Source organism: Cucurbita maxima, unplaced genomic scaffold (assembly GCF_002738345.1).
Source record: "Cucurbita maxima cultivar Rimu unplaced genomic scaffold, Cmax_1.0 Cma_Scf00005, whole genome shotgun sequence".
In the NCBI taxonomy this organism is placed as follows: Eukaryota; Viridiplantae; Streptophyta; class Magnoliopsida; order Cucurbitales; family Cucurbitaceae; genus Cucurbita; species Cucurbita maxima.
The window spans coordinates 4,617,147-4,631,756 of NW_019272021.1; the positions used below are offsets into that span (position 1 = coordinate 4,617,147).

Below are 14,610 nucleotides of genomic sequence, written 5' to 3' on the forward strand. Positions count from 1 at the left end.
CCCCTCCCCCCCCCCCATTTTTTGTTAATTCAAATATTACCCCTCTCTCTCTCTCTCCTGCCCGTATTTTCTCTCTCTAAAGGACCGGGTTTTTTTGAACACAGTGGCGTGAAGCTGAAGTTTGGTACGTTTATCAGAAGGAAGTGTTGTTTTTTGAAGGGCGAAATGGGGAAGAATGATGAGAGAGTTGAAGCTGTTCTTCAGCTTCTTCGTAAACAAGCCCCACTTTCAGTTAAACAGGTTGCTAAATAACAAACCCATGTCTGAAAGTTTAAGGTTTTTGTTATTTTTTTGTTCTTAATTTGTGTTTTTATTTGATTGTAGGAGAAATTTTGTTCTACGGCGTGTGTTGAGCGGTTCCTGAAGGCTAAAGGAGATCATGTCAAGAAGGCTGCTAAGAGCTTGAGAGCTTGCCTTTCTTGGAGAGATAGCATTGGCATTGGTAGCTTTTTTTTTTTTTTAATTTTTATAAATAATATATATATATATATGATCTTCATAGTAATGATTAAAGTTACCCTACGTGATTCCATTCCCTTTAAAGACCCATTAGAAAAAAAACCATTTTTTTTTTTTAAAAAAAATTTAAAGCCGAGGAATCTCACCTCTGTAATATTCCTCTCTTTATTTTGAATATTCTCTTTTTGCAGACAATCTGATCGCCGACGAGTTCTCCGCCGAGCTCGCAGACGGCGTTGCTTATGTCGCCGGCCACGACCAAGAATCCCGCCCCATCCTGGTATTTTTATTATTCTCTCCGTTTCAAACTAATTTAGAAAATGCTCAAAATAAAGACACTTGAGAGAGCTTCTTTGTACTTATGGTGTACTTTGATTTGCAGATATTCCGGATTAAGCAGGATTATCCTAAGTTACATTCGCAGAAAATGTGAGTAAAATGAAAACCCAGAAATTTATGATTAATTTTACAGAAATATATATATATATATATATATATATATATATATATATAGGTTATTTATTTTGTTTAAATGTGTGTATCTATAGGTTTACTCGTCTGGTAGTGTTCACGCTAGAAGTAGCCATCGGGACCATGCCCAAAAATGTCCACCAAATGATCATTCTCTTCGACGCAAGTAAGTCCCATAAAGTAGTTAATGAATTCAAGAATTGAAAACGAACCCATGTCGGAGCGGCGGCAGTGTCTGAGTTTTGGTCTCAGAAGCTGTCCGGTGTGGGACGGCGGTGTCGCTATCAATAGCCACCGCTTTATGGGGCGGAGGTGGGAAGGGCATTATGGGGAATTGGTCAAGTCCCAGTCCCAGTAGCACTTTACTTGGAGATTGAACAGCACAAGCAGAAGTCACCAGAATTCAACTTTTTTTAAAATCAATTTTGGGGTTTTTAAAAAGAAAAAAAGAAAAAGAAATGATTGGGATAATGGATTAAATGTGTGATAGCGTGGGAAAATTGCAGGCTTTTTCAGGTCGGCGTCGGCTTTTTTGAACTTGTTTCTTCCGACGCTCAAAATGGTGGCTGATTTCTATCCCGGCCGCCTTCATTCCGCCTTTCTCATCGACCCTCCGGCGCTCTTCTCCTATTTATGGAAGGTATTATTATTATTTTTATTTATTTTGAATAAGTAATATGTAGTTGATTATTAATGGTGGAGCTGCAGGGTGTTCGTCCGTTCGTTGAGCTATCAACGGTCACGATGATAATATCATCTCTAGACTTTGAAGATTCGTTGGATTTCAGCGACTTTGCGGCTTACCCACGAGCCTCCTCCCTCCGATTCGATCAATCAACGGCCAAGATTGGCTCATCTGCATCCTCACGCTTCTCCTTCACCGTATCCCATCATTTCGACTCACTCAAGCCATGGTATCTCAGTCTCACCGACACGTCAGCTTCCAAAGTGGGACCCACCAGTCCTTCTCCACTTGGTCCTGCACTGATTTCTCCACTCAACGCTCGTTCCCTGTCGTTTGCATCACCGGCTGCGAGAATGCCACGTGGAGTAATCAACGATGGAAGTAGTTACAGCTCGAGGCTGACGAGGAAAAGCCTGTTCCCGTCGACGCCACTGCCGCCGAAAAGTGCGCCGATGGTCGGGAATGGTAAGAAGGTCAATCATCCAAAGACTCCACGGCCGTCGTTCCTTCAATCCCCGGCAGTGTTTTTCCGGCGAGAGTGCCACGTCAGTAAAACGGAGAAAAACCGGGAAGCTTTCCGGCCATTGTTGAAATTCTACAGAAGGCCATACGATGAGATGATTTACAGGTCAAAGATGAGGCCCCCACTTGGCGGATTGATCTCCATCGTCACTCCAAATATCAGACGCCGACACGTGTCAATGTCTCAACGGTTCTGATCCACTACCCAAAAAAAAAAAAAAAAAAAATCTCTTCTTTACAACATACGAAATCAAGGAGAAAAAATGAAGGTTTTACAATGGACTGTGTTCCTCGAACCAGACTCATCAGTAGTACAAATAATGAGCGAGTCACAGTCCGAGTGGCAGCCGGAGTTGGCGTTGAGTTTGAAGGCTAGACGACAATGTGGTACTTGGGGTGTAAAATGTGGTGAAAATTGTCCTGTTTTTTGAACTTTGTGGTTCTTTTTACAGAGTCTTAGGTTTCTGGGGAATGGGTAGCGTGGTCGACCCGGTAAAATCAAATGTCAAGATCCTCGAAACCTCAAAAAATGAACCAAAAAACAACACAAAGTCTAACTATTTGTTATTAATTATTATGAAAATTTGCGACTGTGTTGGATTGACCGAGAGTATATGTCCTTGGACTCTTCCCCTGTGTTTAACACTGAGCTGGGTTTCATTTTTGGTCAAATGGGTATTTGTTAATAAGCAAATGACGAAGATTAAAACAAGAAAGGTCGGATTTTTATGAGTGAAAGTGAGAGAAAATGAGGTAAGGGAGTGGGAATATGTGTCGGGGTTTATGTCGCAAGTTGAAAGAGAAAGTCAAAAGTGAGGAGGAGGAAGTAGGCTTTGGGAATTGAAACAATGGCGGAGCACAGAGATATTGAGAAGGGGGATTGGTTCAGAAACAGAATCAGAACACATGTAGTTTTGGGGAGCGAGCGGGGATTTTATTTTATCATGTGTTTGTGTCGTATTCGACATGTCGTTTTGGCGAGGGAGGGGGTTCTGTTCTTATGGATCCAAAAGAGATGACGTTGTTAGATCAGTGCCCTTTTGTGTTTGGAATCTAATGGAGAGTACAGAGTCGTGTAGGTGAGTCTGGGTTTGGATGAGGACAAGGCATTAGAGTTTGAGAGAGTGTTTAAGTAAGTGCAGAGGTTTTGTTTGGAGTTTACTAGTTGTTGTGTAGGGATGTCTGGTTTTTGTTTTGCACTTCTGTAGCCTCTACTGCTCTTCTCTTTTCATATTAAGGAATATGGACCCATCAAATATGGAACTTCTTCCCAAAAAGACACAATTGCCTCTTCCACAATCAAAATCAATATGTTTTTTTTTTATTTTAAAACAATTTAGACTATATATTTCTCGTGGTACTTCTTATATGGAACTTCTTATAATGAGGATGAATTGTGAGACACCATATTGGTTGGAGATAAGAACGAATCAATTAGGTGTAGACAATAATACTAGGGAAACAAAGAGATCATGTTGTTACAATCTAGGATGTACTTAACAAGGTAGATGCAACTTACACTGAATAACTACAGCATCGCCAACAAGAGCGTCCCTAATTCTTCATCTATCACAGTAGTTCATATTCCAGGAAGCTATTGACACTAACATGAAAATGTAACATTTACATTACCCACCATACATTATTTCACTATGTATTTGCATTGAACTTAAGGAGTTATATATGAAAGTGAATGCAGAAACAGAACAGTAGGGGCTCTAGATATTCACCTAGCTTTTCTTCTGCAATGAAACCAAGTCCATGGCAGCACCATATTTTCCATGCAGAGCTTCTGCACACCAGCCATGTCCATCGTCCACGGTCGGCATCTTGACTTCCATGAAAGGGGTTGCAGGGTGATGAGCGCCTGGGAGTCTTGCCCCAGCTAGAACTCTAAGCATATTTGAGGAGTCGATGTCCATACAGATAGTAATCTCAGGGAGTCCTTTGGGTGCTGGTGGAATTCCAATGATCTTGAAATAGCCAAGTAGATGATTTTCTTCTGCTCTTGTCTCTTCGCCTTCATATACAACAATCAGGGCCTCGCTTTGATTGTCTTTTACAGTTGTGAAAACCAATTCCTTGCGTGCTGGCATTGTAGTGTTCTTGGGAATAATTGGAATGAAGCTGTTTCCATCAGCTCGAATTCCAATGGCGAGAGGCGTTGCTTGGATGCTAAGGAGATCTAAACTTCCAAACGGATCGGCAATGCCCGATGCTACTGCACCTTCTAAAGCTGCACCAGAGACAGCAGCTTCTAAAGGATTCATTCCTTCATAAAGTGCCTTCTTTTTGCTTTTTTGCATCAGAAGACTTCTGATCTTTGGTATGTTCGAACATCCACCGACTACTACTACGTCGCTCAAATCATCAATCCCTACTCTTGCATCATGTAAGCATTGATTTACAAGGTTCTTGCATTTCTCAAACACCTCGCTGTTCACCATCTCGAACTCCTCTCGGCTTAAAACCTTGCACAACTTAGACCCATTTCCCAAGTTCACATCGATTTGAACACTTGACTGGAATGAAAGCTTGTGGATAGCATCTTGAGTCGCAACTCGGAGTAACCCCATCCTTCTGATCTCATCGATTCCACGGTGTGAAAATATAGATTCCACATTTGGCAAAAGATACTTCATGGTATTTTGAAGTAGATCTTCACCTCCAATAGGACTTCCAGCCAGGGCTTTGATCTGTGACACTCCTCCCCCTGTGGCTGATACAGCAACATCACAATATCCAGCTCCCATGTTGAAAATAAGGGCGATTTTTTCACTTCCACTGCCCATGTTCTCATGTACAGCCTGCTGCTGCTGTTGTTGGGCATACAATAAAGCTACTGCTGTTGGTTCAGGCATCAATCTGACTTGAAGGCCAGCCATTGCACAAGCACGTTCCACCCGAGTAAGCTGAAATCGGCTGAATGAGACCGGAATTGTTAAAACAACATTTCTAATTGGCCGCTTCAGTTGATGTTCAGCCATCATTTTCAGTTCAACAAGAAAGATTGCCAGAACTTCTTCGGGAGTGGTAGATCTCCATACATTATTCACCAAAGCTGCAACAAATGGACGAACACCAATGTCCAAAGTTTGCACTAGAAAAGGAAGGCTCTTGCTTGCATGAACAACTGGGTCAGTGTCAACTCTTCCAATCAAGCGTTTCATATTGAAAATTGCAGCACCAGAGAGCATGTCATACTCGTGGCTTAGCTCATTAATAACTCCACCAGAAGGAGTATCATCCTTGAAGGTGACATATGATCTCATAATCTTCTGATTTCTAGTGTTCTTAAGAAGCTCAACCTGAGATCCATTCCAGAATGCAATACTACACTGTGAAGTACCAATATCAATTCCAACAGCAATTTCCGGAAAGATTGGTGCTGATCTATCCTCCCCAGTGGTTTCACTATCAGAAGCAACAGTGTATATTGGTTCCGCCATAATCTGCATTTTGATCAATATAAAGCTCTAGCTATACACTGAACTAACGGGTAAGGAATAGATAACCAAGAACTCAGCCCCTTAAAATGAGTTTAAATTCCACTGAATCATCTTTAAAACACTTGAAAAAGAACACACAAAAATGCTTCTACAGATTTTGGACAAAATCAGGTGGATTCCATCACTTCAAAGCGTGTTATAGTTTATGAACACAAACAATATCATGTGTAAACTTGTCTATAAGTCTTCAATTTGCCAACATCTAAACTCAGTTCTCGTATAGGGCTAATAGAGCAAAACTCCTCAAATAGACGGATTGGAAATTACATAAAATTCAAATAAAAAAGATCAACTATAATCTATCTCTTAATCCAATTCTCAATACTATTACAACATTTCAAATATAAACAGAGCAGCAAGATTTCAAAATATCACTACATTCGATCTCTTAATAAAACGAAGAAAAAGTATAATAAATCAAACTCATTTGACAAAAGCACAAACAGAGTGGAAATTACGAACTGGCGCGAAGCAAATCAACAAGACCTACCAGTTTCGTGAGAACAAATTGAGGAAAGAAAATAGAATTACCAGAAGCAGCAACGATCAAAATGGTTGAACCGAGCAAGCAGGTTGCAGAATGAACAAGAAGACGGAGATTCCGGCAGCAGATAGAAGCAAGGAAAAGAGCAGTGAGAAGAGTGTTAGAAGCTACGAGAGGAATCGGTGAAGAAGGAACTGGAAAGCGAAGGTTCATTTATAGAACCCATTGAAAGAAGGGTTGATCGTCTTCTAGAGCTTCCTAGAGAAGGGAAAAAGACACAATTTTGGATTTTAAAGAAGGGGCAAAACGATGGCCGAAAATATTGTTAAATTTTTAAATCAATAAATTATGTTTCTATTGTAAATTAATTGATAAAAACAATTAAAATTAAACTCTTAAATGGTCGGTAGCCCACATGGCAAGGCCCAACACTTGTCCCTGTTGGGCTGACTTGACCCAGGCCCAATATGAAAAAAAAATCAAGTAATTTTAAAATATGGATAAATGGTTTTTGAGTTTTGAAAAATAAACGGCTTAATAGTACGAGTGTTTATGATTATTTTTTTATAAAAATCTTTAGAAAACATCAAATATTTGTATTTAAGGAATTACAAAAAAAATAATAATAAATAAATGAAAATAAATTTTAAAAAATCCGTCGGATCTTACTCCTCTTCAATTTGTTGTTTCATATTCGAGTGTGATACAAGAGAATCCCTAAGCTTCTGTTCTTCGATCACTAAAATATTTAACTATTGAAAAATAGTATTCGATGTTCATAATTGTTTCAAAAGCTTTATAAAGTTGTTGAGATTTAACGAGATCAAGGATGGAAAAGTGTGTGTTCATATTATTTGCCCATTTTGTTTTTTTTTTTTTGGTAATATTTTCCTATTTTGTGCAACAACCTCCATCTTCAAAACTGATTATTTTTGCAAAGCATAATTACGAAGTAGAAAAAAGAGATCAGAAAGTGAAGAGTAAGTTAGAGGAGGTCAACAAGAAATTGTAGTTAAATGATTTTGACAGTTTTTATTATTTATTTTAATACATCATCTGGTTTCCTTTATGTGTTTCTAAATTCATTCAAATCAAATCAATCTCTTCCCAGTATCAATCATCACCATAACCCACAAAATCTTTCTCTTTTTCTCTCTTTGAGAGAAAGATCGAGATCAAAGATCAGTTGGAGAATCAATTAGAGAAGAAAACGAAACATTTCTTATAACGGTATGGAAACATCTTCCTAGCATACACGTTCTAAAACCGTGAGGTTGACAACGATACAGGCCAAAGCAAACAATATCTATTAGCTGTGAGCTTGAACTATTATAAATGGTATCAAAGTCAGATATCGGGGATATGCCAGCAAGGACGCTGAGCTCCCAAGGGGGGTGAATTGTGAGGTCGCACATCGGTTGGAGAGAAGAACGAAACATTCCTTATAAAGGTGTGAAAAATATCTTTCTAGAAGACGCGTTTTAAAACCATGAAGCCGAAGCAATATTATCTGCTTACTCTGGTTGTTAAAGCTAAAAGGTTTATAGAGAGAGAGAAAAAAAAAGAGAGAGAGATGGGAGTTGGGAAAACAGGGTTGAGGCACACTTCTAAGGCACCCAATTGGGGAGTAAAGGATATGAGGATCTGTGGGGATAGGATCCCTTGTTGGGGACTCCATTTCAAAAGGCTTTATACATTATTTTCTTCAATCAGAAGAGATATCCAAAACGGGAAAGGCCACAAAAACAATGATCAGACTCTCAAAACTCTTAAGATGGGGTTTTAATTCGAAGGGAATTCAGGGAAGTGTGTGAAGCACAGCAGATTGGTGGTGAAAGAAGGCTTCTTCTACCACAAGGAACAAAAGTGGTTGACAAAGACATTTTACCATGAACCATATGAGAAAATGCATGATTTGTTGAATAAATGAATGGAACAAAAATGCCACAAAATCCCTCTTTCTTGTCTAAGCTAAAAGAAAAGAAAAGAAAAGAAAACCAAAAACAAATTCACACCTTTGCTCTTTCTCTTACCCTCTGCCATGAGCTGAAAGGAATGGGGTGGCTCCAATCCTTCTTCTCCCCATTGAAGAAGCTCTGGGTTCGACTCCATTCTTCGTCGAAAAAACGTAAGTCACCTCCCCTTTTCGAGCTTACTTTCGTCACTTACATTCTCTGTTTTTTTGTTTAGCCTGCATTTCTGCACCCTTCTTCTCTGTTGCTTCCTTTGACCCTGCAATGACAGCATTTTCATATTTTGAACAGCCATTTCTCCTTCCCTTCCTGTTCTTTCACATGAAAATTGTGCAGAAAAGAATCTCTTCAACACCCTACTAAGTTTTTTCATATTTTCTGGGTTGTTCAATGCAGGAAGAGGGATATATATTCTGTATGAGGATGTCAAATCATGTCCCTGTGAAGATGTGCATGTGCTTTGGTCAATATTAGTGGAATCACACACTTCATTTCCACCAAAACAATGAAGCTTTCAACCTCCTAAACACAGTTTCCCCAGCAATGTACATAAAATATTTATAATGCTTTACATACTGAAGGGGGAAAAAATGAATGCCCAGAAATAAAAGTTTACCTTCACCATTTTCACCATTTTTCTCTCTTCTGTCTAATTTTTTGTGTAGCTTCTTACAGTAGTTGCTTTGTCCATTTCAGCAGTTGTGGTGGCAGTTGAATTCTAAATTCTATACCTTCAAGGTAGATTCTGATAATGACGTGAGACAACTGTTGATAGATGAGAATAATGGTTCGATTATATTCACTCTTTCCTTCATACATCCTGTAGGCTTAAGAGTCTAGGCTTGCTATTCAGACATTTGAAATAGGGGAAAAAAGAATAGAGAAATAAAGAGAGCCACAAAAATGATGAATCTGGTTGTGATAAAAACCCCTAATCTGATAAAGTGGCATTTGCTTAATGATATGGTAAGATGGTAAGGTTGTTCACTAATCCAAATCTACCAAATGACTGATATTACCAAGTGACTTGTGAACCTAATGGGAGGTTTAGCTCACAACTTCAAACCTTATTGAAACTAAACAACAATCAAAGAACATTATTAGAGATGCCACAAGGTAATGAAATAAAGAAAGACTCTTTCTTCAAGTTTCTGTCACATTGAGTAATATTTTTAATACAATCAGTTAACAGTAAGCCTTCCATAGTTTTTCTGCTAAACAATTTTCAGACCAGATTTACATTTTACATGACATGAAGACCTACTCTCTGAAAGCACGAATCGGTGGCCATTCAATAAGAAACTACTCCACTCGAAGTTTGACCATCTAACAAAATGCCTAAACCTGCAAAGAATAAACAGAATTTTTTATTAACACTTGCTTTCATCATGTTTTGTTCAGCCTCAGAGGGGAAAAAGACCAAACTCAATGTTGTACCATACTTCAATATGATAGAATACCAGATGTGTTATGGCTCCTATAGTGCACGTGCAACGTATTTGAGTGTTCAGTTCAGTCAGGACTTTCTTAATCCCCATAGAAAACACAGGTTTCCTAGCATTCAGTGAAGATTGGTACACAGAATACTAAGAGGACGCCAACATTCTTTTGACTAATTTTAGATACCATGTCTAGAGTTCAACATAAATTAGTTAGCATAAAGGTGCTGCAGAAATTATCAATTGGTTACAATTCAGCTGCCTAATGTGTCAGTACCTTCAAAGAGGCAGAAAGGATAATGAACTTCTCTTATCACAAGCAATAACATGAAGGTAATCGAATACTAAATATTTCTATGATTGGGAAAGAAAAGCTGTTTACATGATCTAATAAGTTGCTATAACATGAACATCGATAGCTCTGAGAGGGAGGAGGGAGGAGGGAGGAGGGAGGAGGAAGGGGGTGGGGAATTGGTAAGAAGAAAAAAAAAAATCAAATGGGACCACGAAAGATACTTATGACACGTGAACTGAGGCTGTATGGCTCCTGTGTGCTTATGGCTATCTGCTTATTGATATTAAAACAAAATGAAGTTCGTAAGATTTTTAAGTGGCATTACCAGAAACCAAACGAAATTATAAAGCAGATGGTGATGGCCGAGCAACCACACCAGGCAACCAAGCTTCCAAAAAGTTTTCACAGTCTATCTCTGCACGAGACAGGGCAGCAAGAGGAGTGACAGTAATCTGAATGGAATAATGAGCTTCTAATTAATGACGGCATATCTTCCATAATGATAAGTTTTAGTTTGTAAGGAAAACGATACACACATAGCCTTCTTGTAGATATTTGAAATCTGTATCTTCATCAGCAACAGCAGCACTTATTACCTACAAAGATAATAACTTACATTAACATTTACAAAGACAAAGTTCTATTCGATGATAAGCCAGGAACCATGATACAAAACAATCAACAAATCATCCAAAATGAGTTGCTCTAATTGGCTAATTGGAAGTTGAAGCTACCTCCAACAAGTCTACTGTCCTTTCCATTTTTCGTTTAGATACAATTTTACAGTATTTGGTATCAAAGCGAATAAAAAGATACGAGAAGATTGTAGAGTTCGAACGTAATAGTGGAGCAGTGTCTTTCGAGTGCTCTGAACCAGAAGATATCAATATTGCTGTCTCTTTTAATGAAAGAATTTGGATAGAGAGGCAGAGAACCAACCTGCCTCGCAAACAGCTCAGATGATTCACTTGACATATTACATTCCACTGACGACGTTGGGTCCATCGTCATAGTTGACAACATTTTACCTCCTTGAGAGTCAGAAGTAACTCTTATCCAGCCCATTTTAGATATGCATCGGCCTTGCTTAGTTACCTTATAACCCTAAATAATGCCCACGAAAAAAAAAAGTCCAGAAGGGTTACTGTTAATCACCTCTTTCATAACATGGAAGTATAATACATTCTACAGCATAACTCAATACGAAATGGAATGATGTTCATTAGGTGTTAAAATATTTATTACCCTATGATTAGCAATATCTGTAGGGAAATCGATATTCAAGAAACAATTCCGTGGAAAAGTTTGAGCCTTGACGCCAACTAACATTGCACTTATTATGGGCAAGCAAGCCTCGGCAGCAAGCGTGTAGTCTTCTATATTGCTCCTACCTCCAACCCTGAAGCAACATAACAAGAAACAAGAAAAGGCAAATGAGTAAAGATTTATCAAAATTAATAATACTGATAATAATGAGATAGACTGATGATTATGATGATCGAGAAAATTTCCAACCAAGATAACAGTCCATTTACTGCTCTACAAATCGAAACCTTTCTTCTTCTTTTTTTCTCTTTTAAGAAAGGATCCTATTTCAATAGATTTTATGTAACAATTAAATGGTTCAAGTCTAACAATAAAGGAAATCTTTAGGCATACCACTCATAAGATAAGGAAGCAGAAGGAATGCCTTTAAAAAAGGCTTCTCGAGCACCAGCTACTGTCCCAGAATACACACTGCAGTTCAAACGAAATACTGTCGATCAATAAAGTTACTAAATCCTTTCCAACCACGCATGGGAATTTTCTATTTTGATCAAATAAGATTGACTGGTACCTACTTAGATAACCAAAACAGCTAAAAGGAAAAATATTTATTAGTCTGTTTTGTCCCAAAACTTTGGGGATTAATATTTCCAGATGCTTCAATGAGCTTGACTTCTTGTAGCAAAAAGGTTGATTACTTCACTATTCTATTTAAGAGCACATTTTACTCATTAGTTATATAATGACTTCGACGTGAGTTGATACTAAGTGCACGCTTTTCTTGCCAACACAATGGGCAAGTAAACATGCATGTTGAGTAGGGAGTACATATTTGATGCTTTAATATCATTGATAGCTGAACTTTAAAAATAGTTCAGTAAGGGGAAGTCCGTAAAGATTTGTCACTAACACATGATAACCGCAGTTGCTACCCATGTTTATGCCACTGAGTACCTGCAATAAAATACAATACATAAATAGGCAGGAAGAGAGAAATAAATTTCAACTTGTATGCACCAACTTCATCAGCGATAACAATTTGAGATGCGCTAGAATTCAACATAAAGTAGTTATTTGATTAAATAGTCCACATTTACAAATTACAGATAAACATTGGGATGAGAAATGCACTTCTTAGCCCTTATAAATCCCATCTTCTTGTCAGGTTATCCTCACGTCGAGTATGTTAAAGTGAATAAAGCACAAATAACTCAATAGGAAAATATACTACGGCCATGCGTGCAATTAAGGGAAAAAGAACGACCAGATCCGGAATTGAAGGAAAGAGAGCTTTGGATACTCCCAAAGAAGTACAATCGGCCGGAGTTCCTGCAGAAGCATTCAAGCTTAAAACCTTAGTAAGCCACTGGAAGCAATATAGGACATCAGCTAGAATGAAGTTCAAGTCAATGATAATTGGTTAAACGAGAAACCCTTCAAGATTTTCATTACAAACCCATTACTTCAAGTTAAATCCATTCAGTTCAAGTGACTATATGCTAAATTATTACTGGATGAACAGACAAGATATTGGAGATTGGACTAAAGAAAATATCTTAATATACATTAATGGTACTTATATATTGGTAAGGCCCCATTTGAGCATAATCACTGCAAATGTTTCTACCCTCCATCATTCTATCGCACTATTATAGCATCATAGCTTTGCTATGAGCACTAACATTGCTGTGCTTATATATAGAACATAAGAAATTAGACATTTCAAAGAACTAAACATCAGCGACTTCCGGTTATAGGCCGATTAAAGAATTACATTTCCTAAAACTTCTAACGAACCAAATATTTCCAGATAAGGTAGAATAGCTAAGAATCGAACAATCAGTCCACTTCAGTTTCCAGGTAAGGTACAGATTTCACATGAGAGAATAAAAACATACCAGAAACGGCATAAGAAGTGGTTCCTTCAATAGCCACTCTCTTAACAGAAATAGGATGGCGCCAAGTAATAGACTGGCTAACAGCTGACTTTTCCCTGTGTAATGCAAGAACAACTTCACAACATCAAATATATATGAAATCATATATATTGTAAAATAAAACAAACCGAAGATAGTGATTTTAGCTAATATCTTACGACTTATGACCCAATCCAATCATATTGATTAAGAAGTAAGAACAGCCGGTACAATAGTTACTTATATCTCAATTCACACGATCCAACGGCTATCAACATTCTAAAAGAAAGAAATTAGTGGAACCACTTGAGAAATGGAAAACACAACAAACGAACAAACAAAATTCACCAACTAAAATACACACCCCTGTTACAATAGGTTATGATCATAAGCTTCAAACAGAAACACTCGAAAATTGGAAAAAGAAGAAAGCGAGAGGACGAAAAGAGACAAGAAGCGTACGAATCAGGAGCACAGACTAGAACGTTATAAAGCTGAGTGGAGACGAGGACGCGAACCAGAGCGCGAAGACCGGGCGCATCGATTCCATCGTCATTTGTGATCATGATCGTCAGTCTACTGTCTGAATCGACTGTGCTGACTTCCATTTTTTGCGCACAGAGAGGGAGACGCCGGAGCAACGTAGAAGAAGGAAAGTTGAGTATGGCCTCGAACACGGGGAAATTATTTGGTGGCAAATCAGAAAGCTCCACCGACGAAGTATTGCCATTTATGATCTACATTTTTTTTTTCTTTTTTGTTGTAAACAATTTGATTTATTTTGGGAATTTACATTGGTTCCATTTTTCTGTTTTAAAAAAATACTAAAAATTGTCTTTGAAAAACATTTTTTAAAGTAAAAAGATAAAATGCTCTCTAAATTTTAGAGCACAACATTTATATGCTTATGAATTTAATATCAAATTTGTTGATCTAAGTATAATTTATTTGAATATTAAATATATGAATATAATTATAAAAAAAATTAATTTCATACGAGTGTGACGTGGCCTGTGGGTGACATCTTCGAAGTGGTCGGACTGCTTTAGAATAAAATATTGCAAAAATGCTTTTCCGCAAGCCAACCAAAGGAAAAAATTATTAAAAAAAATAAAAAAATTTATCCTCTAAATCTGGAGTAATAATAAATTGAGAAAAATAATAATTTTAATTTATAAAAATTTTTTCGGGACATGTGATCCCTTTCTAGAACTAGCCTCCTCGATGGCACACCATCCCGAGTCCACCTCTAATACTATTTGAAACAATTCAAGCTTCCCTGTTGGAAGATACTGTTCTTGGCTTCTTGGGAGAAGTTTCCACATATTTTTTAAGAATATTTTGTTTCCTCTCTAATTGATGTGGATATGAGATCTCACAATTCACTCCCTTTCGGTGACCAGAGTTTTCGTTATCGCTAGCACATCACCAAATGTTTGCTTTTGATACCATTTCTAACCGTACAAGCTCACTGCTAGCTGATATCATCTCTTTGGACTTTTCCTTCTTTAACTTCCCCTCGAAATTTTAAAGAAGTTTTAAACTTTATAACGAATGTATCGTTTCCTCTCAAATAATACATCCTATCTCA

At 37.8% G+C, this 14,610-nt stretch overlaps 3 protein-coding genes and 1 long non-coding RNA gene across 4 annotated transcripts; 2 read left to right on the forward strand and 2 right to left on the reverse strand.

The window, feature by feature from the left end:
- The first annotated feature begins 17 nt into the window (after positions 1-17).
- On the forward strand, positions 18-2,745 carry LOC111479091 (phosphatidylinositol transfer protein 3-like). Its single transcript, XM_023123567.1, has 7 exons — positions 18-240; positions 325-442; positions 651-739; positions 842-888; positions 1,008-1,096; positions 1,437-1,570; positions 1,639-2,745. The coding sequence occupies exons 1-7, from the start codon at positions 166-168 to the stop codon at positions 2,332-2,334; spliced, it is 1,248 nt and encodes a 415-aa protein (XP_022979335.1). The 5' UTR covers positions 18-165; the 3' UTR covers positions 2,335-2,745.
- An 845-nt stretch (positions 2,746-3,590) lies between these two features.
- On the reverse strand, positions 3,591-6,469 carry LOC111479090 (heat shock 70 kDa protein 8). Its single transcript, XM_023123566.1, has 2 exons — positions 6,178-6,469; positions 3,591-5,589 (listed from the first exon to the last, which is right to left on the reverse strand). The coding sequence occupies exon 2, from the start codon at positions 5,584-5,586 to the stop codon at positions 3,868-3,870; it is 1,719 nt and encodes a 572-aa protein (XP_022979334.1). The 5' UTR covers positions 5,587-5,589; positions 6,178-6,469; the 3' UTR covers positions 3,591-3,867.
- A 1,198-nt stretch (positions 6,470-7,667) lies between these two features.
- LOC111479094 lies at positions 7,668-8,855 on the forward strand. Its single transcript, XR_002717602.1, has 2 exons — positions 7,668-8,258; positions 8,500-8,855. It is a non-coding gene; the product is annotated as an uncharacterized LOC111479094 (long non-coding RNA).
- A 304-nt stretch (positions 8,856-9,159) lies between these two features.
- LOC111479092 (5'-nucleotidase SurE) lies at positions 9,160-13,757 on the reverse strand. Its single transcript, XM_023123568.1, has 10 exons — positions 13,482-13,757; positions 13,002-13,096; positions 12,368-12,432; positions 12,014-12,057; positions 11,497-11,574; positions 11,083-11,236; positions 10,777-10,941; positions 10,374-10,433; positions 10,163-10,289; positions 9,160-9,447 (listed from the first exon to the last, which is right to left on the reverse strand). The coding sequence occupies exons 1-9, from the start codon at positions 13,625-13,627 to the stop codon at positions 10,179-10,181; spliced, it is 918 nt and encodes a 305-aa protein (XP_022979336.1). The 5' UTR covers positions 13,628-13,757; the 3' UTR covers positions 9,160-9,447; positions 10,163-10,178.
- Between the last annotated feature and the right edge of the window lie 853 nt (positions 13,758-14,610).